The sequence below is a fragment of the Ovis canadensis genome, chromosome 22 (genome assembly GCF_042477335.2).
Source record: "Ovis canadensis isolate MfBH-ARS-UI-01 breed Bighorn chromosome 22, ARS-UI_OviCan_v2, whole genome shotgun sequence".
NCBI lineage: Eukaryota > Metazoa > Chordata > Mammalia > Artiodactyla > Bovidae > Ovis > Ovis canadensis.
Genome location: NC_091266.1, coordinates 34,795,606 through 34,821,205, shown reverse-complemented (window position 1 = coordinate 34,821,205; position 25,600 = coordinate 34,795,606). Strand labels below are relative to the sequence as shown.

At 38.5% G+C, this 25,600-nt stretch overlaps 1 protein-coding gene across 25 annotated transcripts in view; it reads right to left on the bottom strand.

Moving 5' to 3' along the window:
• R3HCC1L (R3H domain and coiled-coil containing 1 like) overlaps positions 1-25,600 on the bottom strand; it is an 83,467-nt gene that overhangs the window by 25,427 nt on the left and 32,440 nt on the right. For 16 of the 25 annotated variants that reach the window (XM_069567198.1, XM_069567193.1, XM_069567195.1 and 13 more), the window contains one exon: positions 13,014-14,830. In XM_069567198.1, the coding sequence (XP_069423299.1) occupies positions 13,014-14,816 (1,803 nt within the window). In that variant the 5' untranslated portion in view covers positions 14,817-14,830. The remainder of the gene's footprint in view (positions 1-13,013; positions 14,831-25,600) is intronic. The other 9 variants (XM_069567211.1, XM_069567214.1, XM_069567210.1 and 6 more) reach the window with 2 other exon arrangements.

Sequence of the window (25,600 nt, the reverse complement as noted above, 5' to 3'; positions counted from 1 at the left end):
AATACTTGTGGGAAAAAAGATGGCGGAGGAATAGGACGGGAAGACCACGTTCTCCCTCACAAATTCCTCAAAAGAACATTTCAACGCCGAGCAAACTCCACAAAACAACTTCTGTAGGCTGGCAGAGGACATCAGGCAACCAGAAAAGCAGACCATTGTCTTCAAAAACAGGTAGGAAAAAATATAAAAGACGAAAAAGGAGACAAAGGAGGTGGGGAGGGAGCTCCGGCCCGGGAAGGGAAGCCCGTTCCGGGAAGGGAATTTTAAGAAGAGAGGTTTCCAAACACCAGGAAACACTCTCCCTGCCGAGTCTGTGGCGAGCCTTGGAGACACAGAGGGCAACATAACAGGAAGGAAAAATAGATAAATAATTAAAACCAAGAGATTACAAGCCCACCAGTAACTCCCCCAGCGGAAAAGCAGCACAGACGCCTGCATCCGCCATTGGGAAGTGGGGGCAGGGCAGGGACGCGCGGGAGGCGCGGGCTGCAGAGCTTTGTAAGAATCGGGCAGGAACGCCCCACGCGCAACCAGAACGATCTAACTTGGGCTAGCAAACCAGACTGTGGGATAGCTACCACGCGAAAAGCTCGAACATAAGACACCGCCAGGACTGAGCACAGAACAAAGGACGGAGCGGAAAAAGCCGGCTGCAGACCATTCCCCGCCGGGGACAGGCAGCCAGAGCCGTAAGGACTGGAAAGGGGCAATTGCAGACCCGGAGAGACTTTACTTACCTAACTGCAAGCAGGCTCCTTTGCTAAGACTTCTGGGGGTGCTGGACAGTCACAGTCTGCCTCACGGGGTGCGCCAGCGGTCCACCCAGAGAGCTGAGCGGTAGCGGTGGAAAAGGTGACAAGCCCCGGCGATCGCGCTCGCCAAACTCCTGAGCTACTCGGACCTGGGAAGGGCACAAAGCGCAGTCCCAGAAGCATTTGTGCCTCTGAGGGCTGCCTGAGGGCCGAACCTGAGCGGCTTGGACCGGGGAAGTGCACGCAGCCTAGGGCCGGCCCCAGACGGTTCCCGGCTGAGCATCGTAGAGCTGGAGCGGTTTGTACGCCGCGAGAAAGGACAGGTCAAGCGGGGCAGAGATACTGTGTACACACGACAGTGCTATTTGTTTGCAGCATCCCCCCTCCCCACAGCGCGACTGAACTAGTGAGCCTAAAAACCAGCAAACAGAAGAAGTTAAACAGAGGAAACCACCTTGGAAGTGAGCCCACACGGCCCATAACATCAGAGAAGAGCCAGATATATTTTTAATTTTTTAATATTTTTAAAATCATTCTTTTTTTTTTTTGCCTTTTGCTTTTTTTTTCTTTTTTTTCCGAGCTTTTTTTTAATTGTTAAGTCTTCTATTTCTCCTCTAATTTTTATTTCTATAACCTAGTATTACTATTTTTTTAAAAAAAAAGACTTTTTTTTTTTTTTTAAGGCAAACACCATATATACTCTTTGGATGGTTGTTGGTGTTTTGTTTTGTTTTTTTTTGTTTGTTTGTTTTTTAATAATTCTTTTTTTTTCTTTCTTCCTTTTTCCTTCTGCTTTTCCTTAATATTGTATCTTTGAAAATCCAACCTCTACTCCAGATTTTTAATCTTTGTTGTCAATTTTGTACATTTAAAAACCCAAACTTCACTACCCAAGTTTACCTGAGAGCGAGATTACTGACTTGTCCACTCTCTCCTCCTCTGGCCTCTCCTCTTTCTCCACCAGGTGGCCTCTGTCTCTTTTCTCCCCCATCTCTTCTCTATCCAACTCTGTGAATCTCTGTGTGTTCCAGACGGTAGAGAACACCTAAGGAACTGGTTACTGGCAGGATTTGTCTCTCTCCTACTCATTCCTCTCTCTTATCCTCCTGGTCACCTCTGTCTACTTCCTCCCTCTCCTCTTCCCCGTATAACTCTGTAAATACCTCTGAGCGGTCCAGACTATAGAGCGCACATAAGGAAGTGACTACTGGCTAGCCTGCTCTCTCCTCTCTTGATCTCACCGCATCTCATTCCAGTTACCTCTAACTACCCCCTCCATCTTCTCTTCTCCTTGTAACTCAGTGAACCTCTCTGAGTGTCCCTCAAGGTGGAGAAACTTTTCATCTTTAACCTAGATGTTTTATCATCGGTGCTGTATAGATGGAGAAGTCTAGAGGCTACTGTGAAAATAAAACTGAAAACCAGAAGCAGGAAGCTTAAACCCAAAGCCTGAAAACATTAGAGAACTCTTGAATTCAGGGAACATTAAGCAATAGGAGCTCATCAAATGCCTTCATACCTACACTGAAACCAAGCTCCACCCAAGGGCCAACAAGTTCCAAAACAAGACATACCACGCAAATTCTCCAGCAACACAGGAACACTCCCCTGAGCCTCAATATACAGGCAGCTCAAAATTATCCCAAAACCTTTGATGTCTCATAACCCATTACGGGTCACTCCATTGCACTCCAGAGAGAAGAAACCCAGCTCCACCCACCAAAACTCCAACACAAGCCTCCCTAACCAGGAAACCTTGACAAGCCACTGATAGAACCCCACCCAAAGTGAGGAAGCTCCATAATAAAGAGAACTCCACAAATTATCAGAATATAAAAAGGCCACCCCAAACGCAGCAATATAACCAAGATGAAGAGACAGAGGAATACTCAGCAGGTAAAGGAACAGGAGAGTTGCCCACCAAACCAAACAAAAGAGGAAGAAGTAGGGAATCTACCGGAGAAGGAATTCCGAATATTGATAGTGAAAATGATCCAAAATCTTGAAATCAAAATGGAAACACAGATAAATAGCCTAGAGACAAGGATTGAGAAGATGCAAGAAAGGTTTAACAAGGACCTAGAAGAAATAAAAAAGAGTCAAAATATAATGAATAACACAATAAATGAGATCAGAAACACTCTGGAGGCAACAAATAGTAGAATAACGGAGGCAGAAGATAGGATTAGTGAAATAGAAGATAGAATGGTAGAAATAAATGAATCAGAGAGGAAACAAGAAAAACGAATTAAAAGAAACGAGGACAATCTCAGAGACCTCCAGGACAATATGAAACGCTCCAACATTCGAATTATAGGAGTCCCAGAAGAAGAAGACAGAAAGAAAGATCATGAGAAAATCCTTGAGGAGATAATAGTTGAAAACTTCCCTAAAATGGGGAAGGAAATAATCACCCAAGTCCAAGAAACACAGAGAGTCCCAAATAGGATAAACCCAAGGCGAAACACCCCAAGACACATATTAATCAAATTAACAAAGATCAAACACAAAGAACAAATATTAAAAGCAGCAAGGGAAAAACAACAAATAACACACAAGGGGATTCCCATAAGGATAACAGCTGATCTGTCAATAGAAACTCTTCAGGCCAGGAGGGAATGGCAAGACATACTTAAAGTGATGAAAGACAATAACCTACAGCCCAGATTACTGTACCCAGCAAGGATCTCATTCAAATACGAAGGAGAAATCAAAAGCTTTACAGACAAGCAAAAGCTGAGAGAATTCAGCACCACCAAACCAGCTCTCCAACAAATTCTAAAGGATATCCTCTAGACAGGAAACACGAAAAGGGTGTATAAACCCGAACCCAAAACAATAAAGTAAATGGCAACGGAATCATACTTATCAATAATTACCTTAAACGTAAATGGGTTGAACGCCCCAACCAAAAGACAAAGACTGGCCGAATGGATACAAAAACAAGACCCCTCTATATGCTGCTTACAAGAGACCCACCTCAAAACAAGGGACACATACAGACTGAAAGTGAAGGGCTGGAAAAAGATATACCACGCGAATAGAGACCAAAAGAAAGCAGGAGTGGCAATACTCATATCCGATAAAATAGACTTTAAAACAAAGGCTGTGAAAAGAGACAAAGAAGGCCACTACATAATGATCAAAGGAACAATCCAAGAAGAAGATATAACAATTATAAATATATATGCACCCAATATAGGAGCACCGCAATATGTAAGACAAATGCTAACAAGTATGAAAGGGGAAATCAACAATAACACAATAATAGTGGGAGACTTTAATACCCCACTCACACCTATGGACAGATCAACTAAACAGAAAATTAACAAAGAAACGCAAACTTTAAATGATACATTAGATCAGTTAGACCTAATTGATATCTATAGGACATTTCACCCCAAAACAACGAATTTCACCTTTTTTTCAAGTGCTCATGGAACCTTCTCCAGGATAGATCACATCCTGGGCCATAAATCTAAACTTGATAAATTCAAAAAAATCGAAATCATTCCAAGCATCTTTTCTGACCATAATGCATTAAGATTAGATCTCAATTACAGGAGAAAAACTATTAAAAATTCTAACATGTGGAGGTTGAACAACACACTTCTGAATAACCAACAAATCACAGAAGAAATCAAAAAAGAAATCAAAATATGCATAGAAACTAATGAAAATGAAAACACAACAACCCAAAACCTGTGGGACACTATAAAAGCAGTGCTAAGAGGAAAGTTCATAGCAATACAGGCATACCTCAAGAAACAAGAAAAAAGTCAAATAAATAACCTAACTCTACAACTAAAGCAACTAGAAAAGGAAGAGTTGGAGAACCCCAGAGTTAGTAGAAGGAAAGAAATCTTAAAAATTAGGGCAGAAATAAATGCAAAAGAAACAAAAGAGACCATAGCAAAAATCAACAAAGCCAAAAGCTGGTTCTTTGAAAGGATAAATAAAATTGACAAACCATTAGCCAGACTCATCAAGAAGCAAAGAGAGAAAAATCAAATCAATAAAATTAGAAATGAAAATGGAGAGATCACAACAGACAACACAGAAATACAAAGGATCATAAGAGACTACTATCAGCAGTTGTATGCCAATAAAATGGACAACGTGGAAGAAATGGACAAATTCTTAGAAAAGTACAATTTTCCAAAACTGAACCAGGAAGAAATAGAAAATCTTAACAGACCCATCACAAGCACGGAAATTGATACTGTAATCAGAAATCTTCCAGCAAACAAAAGCCCAGGTCCAGATGGCTTCACAGCTGAATTCTACCAAAAATTTCGAGAAGAGCTAACACCTATCCTACTCAAACTCTTCCAGAAAATTGCAGAGGAAGGTAAACTTCCAAACTCATTCTATGAGGCCACCATCACCCTAATACCAAAACCTGACAAAGATGTCACAAAAAAAGAAAACTACAGGCCAATATCTCTGATGAACATAGATGCAAAAATCCTCAACAAAATTCTAGCAATCAGAATCCAACAACACATTAAAAAGATCATACATCATGACCAAGTGGGCTTTATCCCAGGGATGCAAGGATTCTTCAATATCCGCAAATCAATCAATGTAATTCACCACATTAACAAATTGAAAAATAAAAACCATATGATTATCTCAATAGATGCAGAGAAGGCCTTTGACAAAATTCAACATCCATTTATGATAAAAACTCTCCAGAAAGCAGGAATAGAAGGAACATATCTCAACATAATAAAAGCTATCTATGACAAACCCACAGCAAACATTATCCTCAATGGTGAAAAATTGAAAGCATTTCCCCTAAAGTCAGGAACAAGACAAGGGTGTCCACTTTCACCGCTACTATTCAACATAGTTCTGGAAGTTTTGGCCACAGCAATCAGAGCAGAAAAAGAAATAAAAGGAATCCAAATTGGAAAAGAAGAAGTAAAACTCTCACTGTTTGCAGATGACATGATCCTCTACATGGAAAACCCTAAAGACTCCACCAGAAAATTACTAGAGCTCATCAATGAATATAGTAAAGTTGCAGGATATAAAATCAACACACAGAAATCCCTTGCATTCCTATACACGAATAATGAGAAAGTAGAAAAAGAAATTAAGGAAACAATTCCATTCACCATTGCAACGAAAAGAATAAAATACTTAGGAATATATCTACCTAAAGAAACTAAAGACCTATATATAGAAAACTATAAAACACTGATGAAAGAAATCAAAGAGGACACTAATAGATGGAGAAATATACCATGTTCATGGATTGGAAGAATCAATATAGTGAAAATGAGTATACTACCCAAAGCAATTTACAAATTCAATGCAATCCCTATCAAGCTACCAGCCACATTTTTCACAGAACTAGAACAAATAATTTCAAGCTTTGTATGGAAATACAAAAAACCTCGAATAGCCAAAGCAATCTTGAGAAAGAAGAATGGAGCTGGAGGAATCAACTTGCCTGACTTCAGGCTCTACTACAAAGCCACAGTCATCAAGACAGTATGGTACTGGCACAAAGACAGACATATAGATCAATGGAACAAAATAGAAAGCCCAGAGATAAATCCACACACATATGGACACCTTATCTTTGACAAAGGAGGCAAGAATATACAATGGAGTAAAGACAATCTTTTTAACAAGTGGTGCTGGGAAAACTGGTCAACCACTTGTAAAAGAATGAAACTAGATCACTTTCTAACACCGCACACAAAAATAAACTCAAAATGGATTAAAGATCTAAATGTAAGATCAGAAACTATAAAACTCCTAGAGGAGAACATAGGCAAAACACTCTCAGACATAAATCACAGCAGGATCCTCTATGATCCACCTCCCAGAATTCTGGAAATAAAAGCAAAAATAAACAAATGGGATCTAATTAAAATTAAAAGCTTCTGCACAACAAAGGAAAATATAAGCAAGGTGAAAAGACAGCCATCTGAATGGGAGAAAATAATAGCAAATGAAGCAACTGACAAACAACTAATCTCAAAAATATACAAGCAACTTCTGCAGCTTAACTCCAGAAAAATAAACGACCCAATCAAAAAATGGGCCAAAGAACTAAATAGACATTTCTCCAAAGAAGACATACGGATGGCTAACAAACACATGAAAAGATGCTCAACATCACTCATTATTAGAGAAATGCAAATCAAAACCACAATGAGGTACCACTTCACACCAGTCAGAATGGCTGCGATCCAAAAATCTGCAAGCAATAAATGCTGGAGAGGGTGTGGAGAAAAGGGAACCCTCCTACACTGTTGGTGGGAATGCAAACTAGTACAGCCACTATGGAGAACAGTGTGGAGATTCCTTAAAAAATTGCAAATAGAACTACCTTATGACCCAGCAATCCCACTTCTGGGCATACACACCGAGGAAACCAGAATTGAAAGAGACACATGTACCCCAATGTTCATCGCAGCACTGTTTATAATAGCCAGGACATGGAAACAACCTAGATGTCCATCAGCAGATGAATGGATAAGAAAGCTGTGGTACATATACACAATGGAGTATTACTCAGCCGTTAAAAAGAATTCATTTGAATCAGTTCTGATGAGATGGATGAAACTGGAGCCGATTATACAGAATGAAGTAAGCCAGAAAGAAAAACACCAATACAGTATACTAACACATATATATGGAATTTAGGAAGATGGCAATGATGACACTGTATGCAAGACAGGGAAAGAGACACAGATGTGTATAATGGACTTTTGGACTCAGAGGGAGAGGGAGAGGGTGGGATGATTTGGGAGAATGACATTCTAACATGTATACTATCATGTGAATTGAATCGCCAGTCTATGTCTGACGCAGGATGCAGCATGCTTGGGGCTGGTGCATGGGGATGACCCAGAATGATGTTCTGGGGAGGGAGGTGGGAGGGGGGTTCATGTTTGGGAATGCATGTAAGAATTAAAGATTTTAAAATTTAAAAAATAAAAAACTAAAAATTTTAAAAAAAAATAAAAAAAAAAATAAAAAAAAATACTTGTGGAATGAATACTTGAGGCACATGCCTCAAATTAATTACTTTGTCCAAATGCCTGCTTATCGAGACTGATTTTACAGGGAGCCCTCATCAATAAGAATTTGATTTATGCAACATATATTTTTTAAATGATTTTGGATGGCATTTTGAAATTTGGGGTAAAATGACACTTTTTTCCTCCCCTTACCAGTAGACTTTAAATGTTCTGGTTCTATAAATCATGCAAACAATTCAACAAATTATAAAAGGAAGACAACAACAACAAAATTTCTCAATAGATCATCTAAACTTCTGATAGGGACAAATTCAGGACCTAAATCTGGGAACATTCCATATTTTTTTATAAGCTGCTCTCACAGCCTGGAATGCCTTGTCTGCTTCTGATCCTTCTTCTTCTAAGACCCAGCTTCAATCTTTATCTCCTCTTGAAGCTTTTCCCATTGACCCCATTTTGATGGTTTCTCCACTCCTTATACTACTGAATCATTACACTTAGAAGCTGGATATATATATCATATTTCATCAATTCTAAGGTACACATTTTAACATCTCCAATATCAGTATGCATCTTAATCATCATACATATTGTTATTGCTTGCCTGCATACGCATGAGACCCAAAAGCACCAGTACCAAAATTTGCAGGCATTTCACACTGGTCCAGCAGTATGGAAGAAAATCTCAATATAAGAATACTTCTATGTAAATGTAAAGATGGCTGAAGAATCCAGCAAGAATGATTTTTGCTTTTTTTGTGTGTTCTTATAAGAAATGCTGTATCATCAAAGTTCTTGTTGGCACAGAAAGTGATAAGAGGATGGAAAGGCATCAATATCAATGACTGAGTCAAGAAATTATTAGAAAGAGCTGGGCGATAACACAAAGTTTTAGGAAACTAACCAATTTATTTCATCTACATTTCACCTACAAGATATTGTAAGATACAATACACGATAAAACTCGCGTCTAAGTCTGTGTGCTACTACGCTGTGCTCAGTCATATCTGACTCTTTGTAACCCCATGGACTGTAGCCCACCAGGTTCCCTCGTCCATGGGATTTCCCAGGCAAGAATACTGGAGTGGGTCGCCATTTCCTACTCCAGGGGATCTTCCAGCGATCGAACTTGCATCTCACGCATCTCCTGCATTAGGAGGCAGATTCTTTACTACTGCACCACCTGAGACCCCTCCTTTAATAAGTAAGCCTAAAGAAGCTCTTTTGATAGGTATAAAATAAAATTCCAAAGGGTAAGCAAACAAATCAAAAGCTAGAATTAAAATGTTTTACTCATTTAACTTCCCGTATTTGGCAAACATGGAAATAACACTATTTTTAAAGTATTTTCAAACACTTTGTAAAATTTCTCACGACCTAAAGTCCAAACACATACTAAAAGAGTTCCCTAAAAAGATAATAAAACTACAGTGTATAATATACAGCATAAGTTATGGCTTCCATCCCTTTTCTATACTGCTTTGGGCATAAATCCTTTACAACAGTAGAAGGATAAATTTAGACTTTTAAACTTTTTAACATTTTACATATTAAGAGTAGTAATGTCTTCAGTAGTGTTCTCAACCTGCAAATAAAATTATATAATATATCTAGGGCTATGCCTCCACTGACCTTATCAAGAAACCAGGGCTAGAAATGCAAACTTTGACCTCATAAAATGTATAACACAGAATAGGCAGAATGGCATTCAAGGTGCCACCTAAAGGTTTCTCTAGAATAGGCATCAGCACATTTCAATATCACTGATAATCATCAGTGAGAGAAAGCCATGGCTATAGCCTTGGATTAAGGCATAGTAGGAGAGAAGAAAGGGTGAAAGTGAATAAGAATACAGAAAAGGAGAAGAACAAAAGGAAATAAAGAAAGCTACAATAATGAGGCATGTCAGATGAACACTTACTGATCCCAGTGCCAGAGGACAAATGTGAGAGCTCTAGTTGCTTCTAACGAATAGTAATATGTGGCACATAAATATTGGCAGGGACCATCAATACAGTAAACCAACAGGGACCTGGATCCTATTCAGACAGTACAGAAAGGTTAATATGGCAAACTGATGCTGGCATTCTTGGGAAGATGCTATCCAAACCCACTGAACAGGGAAAACACTAGTAGATTAAACTTATAGTTAAGAGGAAGACTGAGAAAGTAGGGAGACATCTCTGGATTCCCTCATCTTCCCAGCATGACTGGAACGACTAGATGGAAAGATACCACTGATGAAACATGAACATGAGTAGGCACACACAGAAAAGATGATTTGGAAATGAATGGTATTCCTTTTCTCTTTTCCATGGTTATACATTGTTAGTAACTGTATATAACAAAAGAAAACTCCTACCTAAATATTTACCCCTATCTAAAAACATACCTCAAAACCAGAAATGGCCACTGAAGGGACCAGGTGCCAGCATCTAGCAATATCAGTGTTATGCTGCTGACATCTCACTAGCCCTCCTACTAGTAAGTCTGCTGATTGATACAGGAGACAGAAAAGGAAGTTTTATCTAGACAATAATTCCTATGTTCTGGTACCAAGATCTTAAAGGTTAAAAGAAGTCATGCCAATACCCTTTTCTTTATCAGTTAAAAATCTCAATTTCTGGGTTTCCCATACCAGGGCTTTAGGAGATCATGTAATCTTTAGAGACTCATCAAGAGCTGCAGTTCTGGGAGCTAATGACTCAGGCAGATTTAGAAGTTCAAAAGGTCAGGAAAGTGCTTCACATGCCAATGATGACCACACCCTGCTCTAGAGCATACTTCCCTGCCTACCAGAAGCATGAGGCATACCTCTGTGGCTAGCCATTGTCATCAAAGAAACAGGCCAGGTGGGGAAAGAGCCAAAACTCTTTGGTTGGAAAGTTTTCAAGGTAAGCAGACACTTACTTTAATGAAGTACATTTGGAACAATGTAAATAATAAATTAGGAGTAATAATTATCAAAAGGCTATTAATTTTCTTGGATTTGTGACATCTTTTAATAACATTATCATTATTACATATTTTAAAACCCAAAGCACAGGAGACAACAGCTGGCAGCTGGATCCACTACTTGCACTCTCGATCCAACTTCTTTCCTGCTCTCATCTATCTTCATGCCTCAACATAGATCCCAAATGTTACCAAGCACCTCAAAAGATACCCAAACACAATACCCAGGCACTGGCTATCTTCAGCTTAAAACTCCACCAGCTCTGTTTTCTAGCTGTTCCCAACTTTAGTTCAAGCCAGTGTTTTCTTTGGCAATATTACTATGCCCCTCTGGAGACTTGGCTGCCTAAATTCTTTCTCACCTAAACAGCGTTAAGATCTAACAACCGAGTTGCACACCTGAACCTCCCTCCTCCCAGCACAGAAGCCATAGCCCTAAGCTACCACACAGACTCAAAGTTCCAGCAGCTGTGACATTTGAAAGCTCCTGGAGGCTACCTAGAAAGGCAGAGCAACTCTGCCCTACTGACTCACATTCATTCAATAAATATTACGGAGTCCTACCATGTATAAAAAGGCTCTGTGTCCTATGCCCTCCTTTTGTAAGAAGCTTTGTTTTGTTCTCACCTACGCACACCTGTGGTCTTTCGTCTCCTTAAGCAGTTCCTTTGCCAACTAAGAACACTGCTTCCTTCCCAAGACTAAGGCCTTCTGCCAATGCTTGGGTCCTTAATAACTTCTTTATAATCACCTAACTCACCATATTATTAGTATATTTTAACCTGATTTGGTTCTAAAATCTCTGCTGAACAGTGTTTTTCTTTTTCATTATGAGCTGACGGCCCTCTCATGTTACCACACTCACATCTTGATGTAATTTAAGCTTGCATGTTGCCTGTGAACAGTGGTTATCACTTGATGTGCATGTGAATCTCACTGCAGAGTTTGCATTTCTAGTAAGTTCCCTAGTGATGCTTATGCTGCTGGTCCAGGGACCATACTTTGGAAACGATCACCCTGGAGAATCTGATGAAAGTTATGAAAGACTGCACTCACACACAAAATTTTGCATGCAATTTCAAAGGGTTCATGAACATTAATATGTAGATGCCTTTCTGCTCTATATTCTTTCTAAGAAATGTTTAAGATCTACTGTTTCCTGACATCACAGCAGTAAGTACTAATTTGTACAAATGCGCATGCAAACACCTCCCAAGAGCAAGGAGGAAGTGCTTGATACAGGAAACTCAATTCCGCCCAATGGGTTGCCCTCTTCAGTCTCACGTGCCTCTTTATACGGGCTTGTAAACATTTTTCTGTACTTCTGGTTCAACTATCGGAAACAAAAGACTCATCACTTGGCATTTAAAACGCTCTGTGGAGTCACTCATACAAAACCATCTTACATGTGAGGAAGCGGTCTGGTAGAAAGAACATAAATACAGGATTAAGACAGGAGACTGAAATTCTGAATCTGCCTTTCTTAAAAATACAACCATTAACCTTCAATTCCCCCATGTATAAAACTGGAGATTTTATAGGGAAATGATTTTTTCCCCTTCTAGGCAAAGGTTATATGAACTCACTATAAGGAATGAAAGGGGAAATGATTCTACTATTCAAAACCAACTATTCTTATTCATGGTAAGGAATTTAAATGCTGGATAGAGAGGGAATGTCTAAATCAAGAAAATGAAAAGACTGAACTAAATAATTTCTAAAATGCCTTCAAAGCCAACATTTTGTATTTATGAACTCTACCTAGCCAGCATGTTTTCTGTATGTATTCAACAATCACTCATTCTTTAACTCAGCACAAACTTCTTAAAAAACCACCATACATTCCTTTATCACACCCTTCCTTCCCTCTAGAGTGTCTAACAACATTCCAACATCTGTTGGAATAAAATAAGTATAAATAATAAATTATTCTTCTCTTCAAATAGGCTGGTGTAAAATACATCTTGTCAACACAGAAAAGCCTTTTCAAAGAAGTTTCCCTCTGTATTTTCTCAACAGTTAGCCAGAAGCCATTAAACTCATCTTTAACCTATTCAGTAAGATCTCTCAGGATTCTGCTATTAGAGATATAGTTTACCAGGAGACGTTTCATTTCTTAAAGATCAGACTGTTCTTTTTGCAATCTACAATCCTATTAGTTTGTTGCAGGAACTGTTACATTGGATATAATATGAGTGAATGTGTGACTGTACAAAAACACCTGCTAAAGTTATTCCCCAAATCCTAGGTTCTATGAATTGATAAACTACCTAAGTGGCAAGCAATTTCTACTAAAACATACCTCTTCTAGAAGACGTGGGTCCAGGCACTCACCATCATCATTGAACATAGACTCCCAGCTCTCCTCAGTAGCAGCACTTCTTTCTGTGTGAGATATATCCGTTGCTTTAGGCTCCACGGATGTTTCCTTAGATACTGATTCTATATCAGGAAAGGATACACCAAATTCCACATTCTCTGAGTCGCCATCTTCTTTTGTTTTGAACTCTTCAGCAGTCTTAAGTTCATGCAATGCCTCTGTTATATCACCAGTACCATCAAGGTCACTGCCCAAGGCACTATCTGAAAATACGTTTGTCCCATTTAACATACTGAATTCAGAGTCCAAAAAAGTGTTACAATTACTACCAGTTATCTTCTTTATAGGTAAGGAGGAAGCACAATCGGACAAGCTCTCTATCAACTTTCCTGTTGACTCTGTGAAACTAGATGAAATACTCTCAGCATAGATAGCTGAGCAAGCAGTCAGGTTACTGAAATTTTCAGTGTCATTCCCACTTTTAGCTGCATGAAGGGCTGTATCTGCATTCATTTCTAAACAGTCTGAGAAACTCCCTGTGTTGCTACAAGCCTCATCAGCTACTTTAACTGCAACTACACAAGGGATGCCTACAGATATTTGATCAGATATGGTATCTGTAATGTCCACTGCACATGTCTTATTGGTAATGTCACATATACTCTCGGACTCATTATCTGTATATGTTTCATGAGCAAGGGCAGCTGTGTCAGAAGATTCGTGCTTTACACATAACTCATCAGCAGTATTGTCATTCTCTTCACACTCTCTAATCGTTTTTGGATGAGAAATGTCATTTGCACTCTCTAATTTGCTGCCCATAGTCATTTGATGAGAGAGGTGACCCACAGTCTCAGGAATGGAATCCATACCTTTCTGACTCGCTATGCAATCTGTCCTGTTGGCTGTATCACCAACATTCTCAGCATCCAAGTCCACGTAAGCCTGACCAATGATACCATCTGAACTTCCAGGAACAGAATCAGTAGTGAGGGCGCCATGGCTGTGCTTTAGCATTCCACCTAATGTTTGCATGCCCTGTTGTACAATCCCAGAATCAGAGTTTCGTTTTACTGGTGAGATCACACTCTCAGGTTTCACCACAGAATTAAAATCTCCAGGAAACTGGGGTAGTATCTTCATAATCTCGGCATCAGTTTCCATTCTGTTTTCCAAATTTCTATCTTCAAATATTTCCCCATTTAGTTCATTTCTCTTGGTATCAGAGACTTCCACGTTTCTGGATGGCTTGTTTGGAACCAGAGCCTTACTGATTTCTGAACAAGACTGGGATAGAAGCAACCCATCGTGTTCTCTCAAGTCTCTGGTTTCAACCTCCAAACAGCCTACCTTCTTTGGTTTAAAATGTCTTTGTAAAGGTATGCTAGGTACAACCCCAGTATTCAAGACTCTTTGTTGATGTCCTTGGGACAATACTTCTTTGGATTCTGCAGTTGCCCTCTTAGTACAAACCCTATCTTTCTTTCTTTCTTGAAGGCATGTATCTTTTTTAAATTTCGTTGAAGATTTCTTTCCTTCTCTACGACTGTGCTCCTTTTTATCAGGATTAGTACTCAGTCTTGGAGTCTCGCATTTGTCTCGAAAGATCTCCTTTTGGGAGAGAGAATCTTCCCTTTGTTCTTTCACCACGGAGTCCGGTGGACCACAGCTTTTTCCCTCATCACCTGATCTGAGTAGTACTATGCCCCTTCGAGCTTTGGGAACATAAAGTGCCATGTCAGGCCTCCTGGCTCGAACTCTGCATCTCTCTGCTTCTTGCTGCATGGCACCACCTCAATCTGCAAAAGAAAGAGACAAAATGACTCAATTACCAAAAACTAATTACAATGTATTGAACCGAGAGATTTTAAAGATGGGGCCTACTAATCCATCCTATAGAAACTCTCAAGTTCAAAGCAAGTAAAATCTGCCATAAACTAATTAATGCAATCAGGCAAGCAACTAAGGAAAGTAAATTCCAAAATAACTCATGAACCCATGGATTTTATCTTTATAGCCTCTTTCCTTTATCTTGCTGATTTTAAGAGTAACATATGAATAAGAGTAGCCTGAATGTGGGCTAGAAAAAGAGACAACTAATCAGACTATTTTCTAGAAGATGTTGCTTGTAAACTATGATTTTTAGGAAAGAAATAGGTTGTGGGAAAGAGAAAGTCATCATTCTATAACACTATTTAATCAAGTGACCTACAATGTATTTTTCTTCCTTCCAGTAGCAAATAAATTGGTCCGGGTACAGTAAAGGAGGGTGGAGGTCAAGGAATATGATGAGACAACTCACTGGTTAACTCCCTGACAACCTCTACTAAGGTTGGCCAATGGAATTTAACAAGCGGAAAAATTTAACAAAGGTTAAATAAAACTTTATCTACTATCTACAAAATACAGGGGAATGTACTAGACAATTTCACACTGAGTTATTCTTTTAATCCTCAAAATAATACTGTGAAGTATGTACTAGTCTGTCCAGAGCAAAGAGAATAAGAAAACGCGGAATGAAGCAGGGCAAAGACTAATAGAGTTTTGCCAAGAAAATGCACTGGTCATAGCAAACACCCTCTTCCAACAACACAAGAGAAGATTCTACACATGGACATCACCAGATGGTCAACACCGAAATCAGACTGATTATATTCTATGCAGCCAAAGATGGAGAAGCTCTATACAGTCAACAAAAACAAGACCAGGAGCTGACTGTGGCTCAGATCATGAACTCCTTATTACCAAATTCAGACTTAAATTGAAGAAAGTAGGGAAAACTGCTAGACCATTCAGGTATGACCTAAATCAAATCTCTTATGATTATACAGTGGAAGTGAGAAATAGATCTAAGGGACTAGATCTGACAGATAGAGTGCCTGAAGAACTATGGACAGAGGTTCGTGACATTGTGCAGGAGACAGGGATCAAGACCATTCTCATGGAAAAGAAATGCAAAAAAGCAAAATGGCTATCTGGGGAGGCCTTACAAATAGCTGTGAAGAGAAGAGAGGCGAAAAGCAGAGGAGGAAAGGAAAGATATAGGCATCTAAATGCAGAGTTCCAAAGAATAGCAAGAAGAGATAAGAAAGCCTTCCTCAGCGATCAATGCAAAGAAATAGAGGAAAACAACAGATTGGGAAAGACTAGAGATCTCTTCAAGAAAATCAGAGATACCAAGGGAACATTTCATGCAAAGATAGGCTCGATAAAGGACAGAAATGGTATGGACCTAACAGAAGCAGAAGATATTAAGAAGAGGCGGCAAGAATACACGGAAGAACTGTACAAAAAAGATCTTCACGACCCAGATAGTCATGATGATGTGATCACTAATCTAGAACCAGCCATCTTGGAATGTGAAGTCAAGTGAGCCTTAGAAAGCATCACTACGAACAAAGCTAGTGGAGGTGATGGAATTCCAATTGAGCTGTTTCAAATCCTGAAAGATGATGCTGTGAAAGTGCTGCACTTAATATGTCAGTAAATTTGGAAAACTCAGCAGTGGCCACAGGACTGGAAAAGGTCAGTTTTCATTCCAATTCCAAAGAAAGGCAATGCAAAAGAATGCTCAAACTACCGCAAAATTGCACTCATCTCACATGCTAGTAAAGTAATGCTCAAAATTCTCCAAGCCAGGCTTCAGCAATATGTGAACTGTGAACTCCCTGATGTTCAAGCTGGTTTTAGAAAAGTCAGAGGAACCAGAGATCAAATTGTCAGCATCCACTGGATCATGGAAAAAGCAAGAGAGTTCCAGAAAAACATCTATTTCTGCTTTCTTGACTATGCCAAAGCCTTTGATTGTGTGGATCACAATAAACTGTGGAAAATTCTGAAAGAGATGGGAATACCAGACCACCTGACCTGCCTCTTGAGAAATCTGTATGCAGGTCAGGAAGCAACAGTTAGAACTGGACATGAACAACAGACTGGTTCCAAATAGGAAAGGGAGTACGTCAAGGCTGTATATTGTCACCCTGCTTATTTAACTTATATGCAGAGTACATCATGAGAAACGCTGGGCTGGAAGAAACACAAGCTGGAATCAAGATTGCTGGGAAAAATATCAATAACCTCAAATATGCAGATGACACCACCCTTATGGCAGAAAGTGAAGAGGAGCTAAAAAGCCTCTTGATGAAAGTGAAAGAGGAGAGCGAAAAAGTTGGCCTAAAGCTCAACATTCAGAAAACGAAGATCATGGCATCCGGTCCCATCACTTCATGGGAAATAGATGGGGAAACAGTGGAAACAGTGTCAGACTTTATCTTTCTGGGCTCCAAAATCACTGCAGATGGTGACTGCAGCCATGAAATTAAAAGACGCTTACTCCTTGGAAGAAAAGCTATGACAAACCTAGATAGCATATTGAAAATCAGAGACATTACTTTGCCGACTAAGGTCCGTCTAGTCAAGGCTATAGTTTTTCCAGTGGTCATGTATGGATGTGAGAGTTGGACTGTGAAGAAGGCTGAGCGCCAAAGAATTGATGCGTTTGAACTGTGGTGTTGGAGAAGACTCTTGAGAGTCCCTTGGACTGCAAGGAGATCCAACCAGTCCATTCTGAAGGAGATCAGCCCTGGGATTTCTTTGGAAGGAATGATGCTAAAGCTGAAACTCCAGTACTTTGGCCACCTCATGCAAAGAGTTGACTCATTGGAAAAAACTCTGATGCTGGGAGGGATTGGGGGCAGGAGGAAAAGGGGACGACAGAGGATGAGATGGCTGGATGGCATCACGGACTCAATGGACATGAGTCTGAGTGAACTCCGGGAGATGGTGATGGACAGGGAGGCCTGGCGTGCTGCGATTCATGGGGTCGCAAAGAGTCGGACACGACTGAGCGACTGAACTGAAATGAACTGAACACGTAGCAAAGAAACACCCATATACACTCAGAAAAGTGAAAGTGAAAGTCGCTCAGTTGCATCCAGCTCTTTGCAACCCCATGGACTGTAGAGTCCATGGAATTCTCCAGGCCAATCTACTAGAGTAGGTAGCCTTTCCCTCCTCCAGGGGATCTTCCCAACCCAGGGATTGAACCCAGGTCTCCTGCATTGCAGGTGGATTCTCAGACACACCACTGTTAATATTTTACCACATACCTTTCAAAGGAAAAAGATAATAGGAGGGGAAGACTAACAAATCCTGTTCACTCTAGTACAGATCCCTGACACTTCACCTGATCAGAATGCTTCCTCACTGAATAAGCTCCACTTTCAAGGCGCAGGCTATTTTCTTTTTCAGCCCAGTGATCCACCGGTCCCTTTTCTCTTCTAATGTCCTAACCATCTCGCTCATCATTCTTCATGGGTTTTCTATGTTTCCACTTGTGGAAGAATGTGACTTCAACATTTAACCATGCCAGGGTCTTTTGAAAATGCCTACTTTTCAAAACCAGAAGTACTGAAGTATATTTCACTGGAGAGGATACCAGAGACATAGTGTAACCGAATCTCAGTTGAGCAAAGCATCTGACAAAATACATCATGACGAACTGTAAGCCAGTGATATACGGGTGACTAAGAACTGGTAGGTAGACTCATAGCAAAAAGTAATGATAAGGTAGAAGCACATTCAGAGAGGGCTATTTAATGGAGAACTGTATTACTGATACCTTTTAAAATTCAACATTTTAAACAAAACTGTCAATGCAAACAATAAACACTGAGTGTTTATCAAATGTGCAACTGATACAAAATTGACAGGATTAATAAATACCAAAAATGATAAAATTATAATTTAATATAATTTCTATAATTGGGAATGCTGTGCTGAAAACAATATTAAGACTAAGAATGAATAAATACAAAGACTTGCTTTGGGTTAAAAAAAATTCAAGCAACATAGAATAAAATGTATAACTGGCACACACACACAAAACAAGATCTAAAGGCTTTTACTTCATCTACAAAGTCAATAAAAGTCAAAAGACAGTGAGGTGGATGTTTAGAAAGAAACACGGTCTAAAATATAGAGCCTAGAAAATACATGACAGAAAGTGTGGTTGAAGAAACTAAAGGTATACTCTGCCCAAAAAGGTCTAAATGGAGACAGTCCAGCTACCTTCATACCTGAAGGACTGTTGCTCTACAAGGTTGGTTGCTCTACAAGGTTGGTTGCTTCTGTGTTTCTCCAGAAGTCAATTACCAGAACTAGCTGGAGAAAATTAAAAGAAAACAAAGTATACCTCAAGATAAAAAAGAACTCTACTTTTAGAATTCTCCAGCACTGCTGCTGCTGCTAAGTTGCTTCAGTCGTGTCCGACTCTGTGCGACCCCATAGACGGCAGCCCACCAGGCTCCGCCGTCTCTGGGATTCTCCAAGCAAAAACACTGGAGTGGGTTGCCATTTCCTTCTCTGATGCATGAAAGTGAAAAGTGAAAGTGAAGTCACTGAGTCTCGTCCAACTCTCAGCGACCCCATGGACTGCAGCCTACCAGGCTCCTCCGTCCATGGGATTTTCCACTATTATCAGGCAAATGAGCTCTGCCTCTAGAATAATTTAAATACAGCCTAGACAATGGATTAACACTAGAGAAAGAATTTCTATCTGTAAGGCAGATTCGCCTGTATTAATTTTAAGTGTTCTTCAAACTCTAAATTATGATTCTATTCGTCATCCACAATAGACATACATCAAAGGCTTCAAATTTTAAATTATTTTGTGCTACAGCAAATAGCTTTTGAAACTTAACCTTTTTTTTTCTTAGTTCATGCCTATATGTTGCCATGATGATTTTGAAAGCTGAGTAACAGTATAATAAATTTATATTATTGTCTATTTTCTACCAAAGCACTGAATTTGATTATGCCCTGACCAGCACTGTGCTGGTAAATGTTTAGCAACTGGCTTTCCAACTGTAGTTTGGGGTACTAGGTAATGCTTGGATTTACATCAATGATGTCACCAATATGAGTGGTGTGACTTCTTTGCTGAAGTGGATAATAATCATTTTTGAATGAAAGAATATATTCACATTTTATTGATTATGCACAATACAGTAAATAGCTAAAGACATGGCACTTCTGTAAGTCAGCATTATCAGCACTGCTCCATCATTTTAAGCCTAGACAATCAATAAGCAATAAATCAAACCCTGATTTAGGGCATTTCCTGATCTCTGTGGTGTAAATACGCCTATTGTGGTTAATTTCAAGCTACCAATGTGTTATCAGTGAACACTGTTTTTGTTTTCCTATCTTGCCATTCATTTCTTAAAGAAAGTGGGTTAGATGTCCTTTTAGAATTTACCACATTCTGGAGTTTGCTGCTTGTACTCTTTAGCACTAATAAGTTCTTATATATAATCTCTAAACTTCCTAAAAAATGGTGGCTGACCTACTGACTTGATAGAATTGGGATTTAATCTTTTTTAGTAAGTATATGGCATACATGGTGTTATGAACTTCCTACTGCATCACATCAGAGAGCAATAATGTCTGATTATCTCCTTTTCCATAATGTCACACATTGATCATCATTTATATGTCTCTGAGACAACTGCATGAAGCTTTTATTTTATACTGTATTGTCTGAAGATATCTTTACATTGCTCCCATTCTTTACTGTACTGTGACCTCTACTGTTACTGTTCAGAAACCTGCCATTAGTTTGTCACTGATTTGTACGCGTCTCTCTTTCCTCTCTGATGATTCTCAAGACATTCTCTTACATGTGTGTTTTCTCAGGTGCCTACTCAGTGTCTTGGTTTGTGTTCACGATTGCTTTTCTACTGGGGTAACACTATGCTTTTGAATTTTACCAATTCTGTTTATTCAGAGCAGTACCTATGGACCCATCTTCTGTATCATTAGTTTTCTCTTCACATTTGTCTATTTTACATTATATACTATCCAATCAGCTTTTTTTTAATGACTAAAGTTTTATTGTGAAGTGCTATTTATCACCCACCCTGGCCCTAATCTCCATGGCCTTTATGTTTTTTAATAGTTTTGTTTTTCTTCTTCTATCTTTAATCATTTTTAATATTTCTATTTTATTAATGTTAAGGGCTTCCCTAGTAGCTCAGTTGGTAAAGAATCCGCCTGCAATGTGAGGGACCTGTGTTCAATCCCGGAGTTGGGACGATCCCCTGGCGAAGGGAACAGCTACGCATTCCAGTATTCTGGCCTGGAGAATTCCATGTACTTTATAGTCCATAGGGTCACAAACAGCGGACACAACTGAGTGACTTTCACTTTCACTATAATTGTAGCATTAACTTTTAAACGAACTTTGCAAGTAATTTTAATTATTTAATAGTTCTACTTTGTGAAATTCCTGAGGATTTAATTCTGTTGTCTCTTGTGTCTCTGACTTTTGTTTAAAGTACTGTTTTCTTTTGTTGTTGTTGTAATTTTGGATAGTGAGCACAACATCAGTGGGGCTTTATCAATGGGAACTCCAAACAGCCAGACTATATGCATTTCTCTATTATAGAGTGGTTCTACATTAATGTTAATTTTTAAGTTTGAAGTTTTCTTAATGATGCAGTAAATACAAATATAAAACACAAACCCACATGAGAATAAAATAATAGGAACACAATCTTAGGAAACTTTCCCCCTTCACTCAGAACCCAGGTGAAAACAGGCAAGCATCCTTACTTTCTTTCTGTAACTCTGAGTAAACTTTTTTTCTCCCTAGTCTACCCTTTGAGTGAGGGTTAACACTTTGAGAAATCAAGGCTTTAGGAGGTGAGCTCAGTTCCAACCCATCTCTCCCAGGCCCAATACCTCCACTCTTATTTCTCACAGGGCTATTAAAATCTAAGCCTCTTAGCTATCAAGGAAATCAACATTAGTAAAAGGAAAAATTAACAAAAACTGTACACAAAATCTAAACAGGGAAGTTGTCTTAAAATTACAGCCCATTCACAGCCCAAATGAAACATATTTGGATATGTTTTCATATCTGAAACATAATACTAAGTGAAACAAGAAAATTATAATCCTTTTTTATTTTCTTTTTTTGCACAGAAGTGTGTGTGTGTACACATTAGTACAATCAAGTATAGGTTGTGGTTCCCAGCCCCATGCTTGACTAGCCCTTATATCAGACAAATTACTTAGCTTCACTGTGGCAAAAGTTACTACTTCAAGACTTTGTTTACTCAAAGTATAAAATGAAGAAAACAAAAGACTTATTCGCAGACACACTGAACAAATTAATTACATGATGCCTATATGGAAATTTGCCAGTCATGTCGAAAGTCTCCATAAAAATTAGCTATTATTTAAACAGGCAGTTGAGTTCTTTAAGTTACAAGTTTACACAGGAATCAAAAGTGCCTTGATCACTTATAAAATCCATTTCTAAAGTCTCAATAAAAATTAGCTATTATTAAAATATGCAGTTGAGTTCTTTAAGTTACAAATTTACACAGGAATCAAAAGTGCCTTGATCACTTATAAAATCCATTTCTATTTGACACTAACATCCATTGCAACTATGTATTCTGGCTTTGCCCCATCAATCTCTCACTAATAGCCTAATGTTGAAAGCATCCAATAAGACAAAGTAAACACAATTCAATTGTAAAGTGAAAATAAAAACACTGAAAACAATACAGGATTTCATGAAGTCTATAAAATAATATTGAAGGAGTACTCATCTCAGAGCAAAACCCTTGGGGAATGAAGATGCAGCAAAATCAAACCAGGGAACAACTGAAGAAGAGAAAAATCTAACAAGGATGATGACAGGACAGAAATCAAGAAAAGAAATGTCAAGGGCTTAAGAAAGATCTCTTGAGAAATTTTAACACTCTCAACAGTTCTGGTAAAACTGAAGCTCATCTAATCTACAGGATTGTTGCTGTTGTTTAGCCGCTAAGTCGTATACAACTCTGAGACCCCAGGGACTGCAGCCTGCCAGTCTCCTCTGTCCATGGGATTTCCCAGACAAAAATGCTAGAGTGTGCTGCCATTTCCTTCTCCCAGGGGATCTTCCTGGCATAGGGATTGAACCGCATCTCCTGCACTGCAAGTGGATTCTTTACCACTGAGACACTGGGGAAACCCAAATCTATTTGATAAATACCAAGAAAATCAAAGTAAAAGGATGCTACCAGACTAACACAATTTCAGCGAAAAAAATTATAACAACAAAGTACTGATACTTCTTCTTTGTTAATTCTAAGAATAGCACAGCTGCAATTATAACTCAGATTTTATTAAATACATGGTAAAATGTTTTCATGTCAGAAAACTGCTCCTAGCAATTATATTCATTAATAATTATGAAATTTAGTCACCATTTTAAACAGGTCCACTTTAAGATATATTTCCAAAGTACCAATTTTCTCATTTAACAAAGTTTTCTCAAAAATATACATTCCTAATAAGGGGAGAAAGGCTATTATCTAAACTGTTAACAGTGGTTACATCTGGGAGAGCAGAACATGAAGAGAAAGGAATTCAGAATTTCTCTTTATACATTTAGCACAGAATTGGTTGAATTTGTTACAATAAATGTAGTTATCTTTGTAATTAAAAACAAAATTACTAAAACTTAAAGATATGCTATTGCTTTAGTATAACAGGCCATTACCATAAATTGGTGTAAGGAGAAAGCAAAGGCAATGAAAATTTTTTTGTTTTTTGGCAATGAAAACTGACAAACAGACTTTTATTGGACAAAGTAGGAAAATGATGAATGCAGAAAAGGGCAACCTCTTTAATACATGTCATAGGATAATAAAACAGCACAGAAAATATTTGATGTTGGGAAGATAACTTCACAAATGTTGCAGAATGCTGAGAAACCTACTTTTTGGTCTAGGAAGAACCTAGGGCTACACTGTCCAATACACTAGCCAATAGCCAAATGTAGTCAGTGAGCACTTGAGAAATGGCCAGTCTAAATTAAGATGTGCTGTGCTTACAAAATGTCTCTGGATTTCAAAGACTTAGTATAGAAAATAAAAGTAAAATAATATTAATTATTAATATTAATATTCTTATATTGATTATATGTTTAATGATACTATTTTGTATATAACTGGTTAAATAAAAAAGACATTAAAGTGATTCTGTTTATTTTTGTTTTTAATGTGACTACTAGAGAATTTAAAATTGCACTTGTGGCTCACTTTTGTGGTCTGTATTTTATTTTTAATGGGACCTTAATGCCAGAAGAACAAACACAGTCTTGCTTTTCCTCTTGTGTCTTATCTATTTCAGATTTTTTTCAGTTTCAGCAAGGGAATATAACAAACCAAGGAATCAACTAACTCATAAATCTACAGATAAGTTTATCTCTGCACAATTTAATTTCTCAAATTTCATAGTGATCAAAAAATAAAGCATCAAAAGAAGTAAAGTCTACTTATTATTCATAAATTAAAAGTAAGACTGAATGGACAACACTCTTATGTGGTGAAATTTACCCTCAACAAATTTGGGAGCATTTTTTCATATATGTCTAAAACTATGAAGGGCTTAGATTTAGAATCACTTCTTTGCATATTAATAAAACAACTGCCTTTGTTTTACTGGACTATTAAGAGCATTCTTATTCTCACTGGTCTACTTAGAAGCAGATAAAACTAAGAAATGCCAGTACCCTTCAGCTCAGTAGCATACATGTGCATCTGTAAAGAAATGAAAGAATCCTAAGAGGAGATTTAGAATGTTTATAATTAAATGTACTATACAAAATATATTAAGTGACACAAGTAAATGAATAGATTTCTGAGTACTAAAATATAATTACATACTTTTAACTCCTGGCCATCCCCTCTAAAAGATTCACCGTCTTTCTCGCTCTCATTTAATAGTCTGGTGAATGGTATCGCTCTCAATCTAGTAGTTCAGGCCAGAAACCTGGAAGTCGTTATCTCTGATATTTCAATTACCTACTTCTATACTGTTCATTCTGTTTCTAGACTGTTTCCTGTGATTTTCTAAAATACAAGTCAGATTTGGTTATCTCTTTGTTCAAAACCCTTCAGTGGCTCTTCAGTATCTTGCACAGCAGATATGGCCCTACATGATCTGGCTCCACCGCCACCCTAAAACTGCCCAGCCTCCCAGGGTCATCTCCAGCCACTCCTAACATCAGATTTACAGTCCATCAATTGATTCCAGCTCTGGTAGTACCAGAAACATGCCCAGCCGCATTCTCACACCTCTGTGATTTAAGATGCATTATTTTCTCAGTCAGATGACAGCCTGATAGTCTCCTACATGCCCTTCACATCTCACCTAAAAGGTTAACTTTATAATTACATCACTGACTCCTTGATATGCTACAGTCCTACCCATAAGTTCTCACTATAATACAAACACTTTCATTGAAACAATTATCATGTTGCTTTAGAGTTACATATTTGCATGCCTGGCTCTCTTCTAAACAGTAATTAAGTTCCTTCAGTGTATGGTTAGTGTCTTTTTGTCTCATAGCACTGTACCTGGCACCAAATAAATACTACCTGTTAAATCATAGCAAGTGAAATTTCTCAATAGGTGATGTTCTCCCAACCCCTAGGTGGGACTTAAGGCCCCATTCACTTCACAAACATTCACTGAACATGTAGTATGTGCTAAGTCCCATCTTGGAC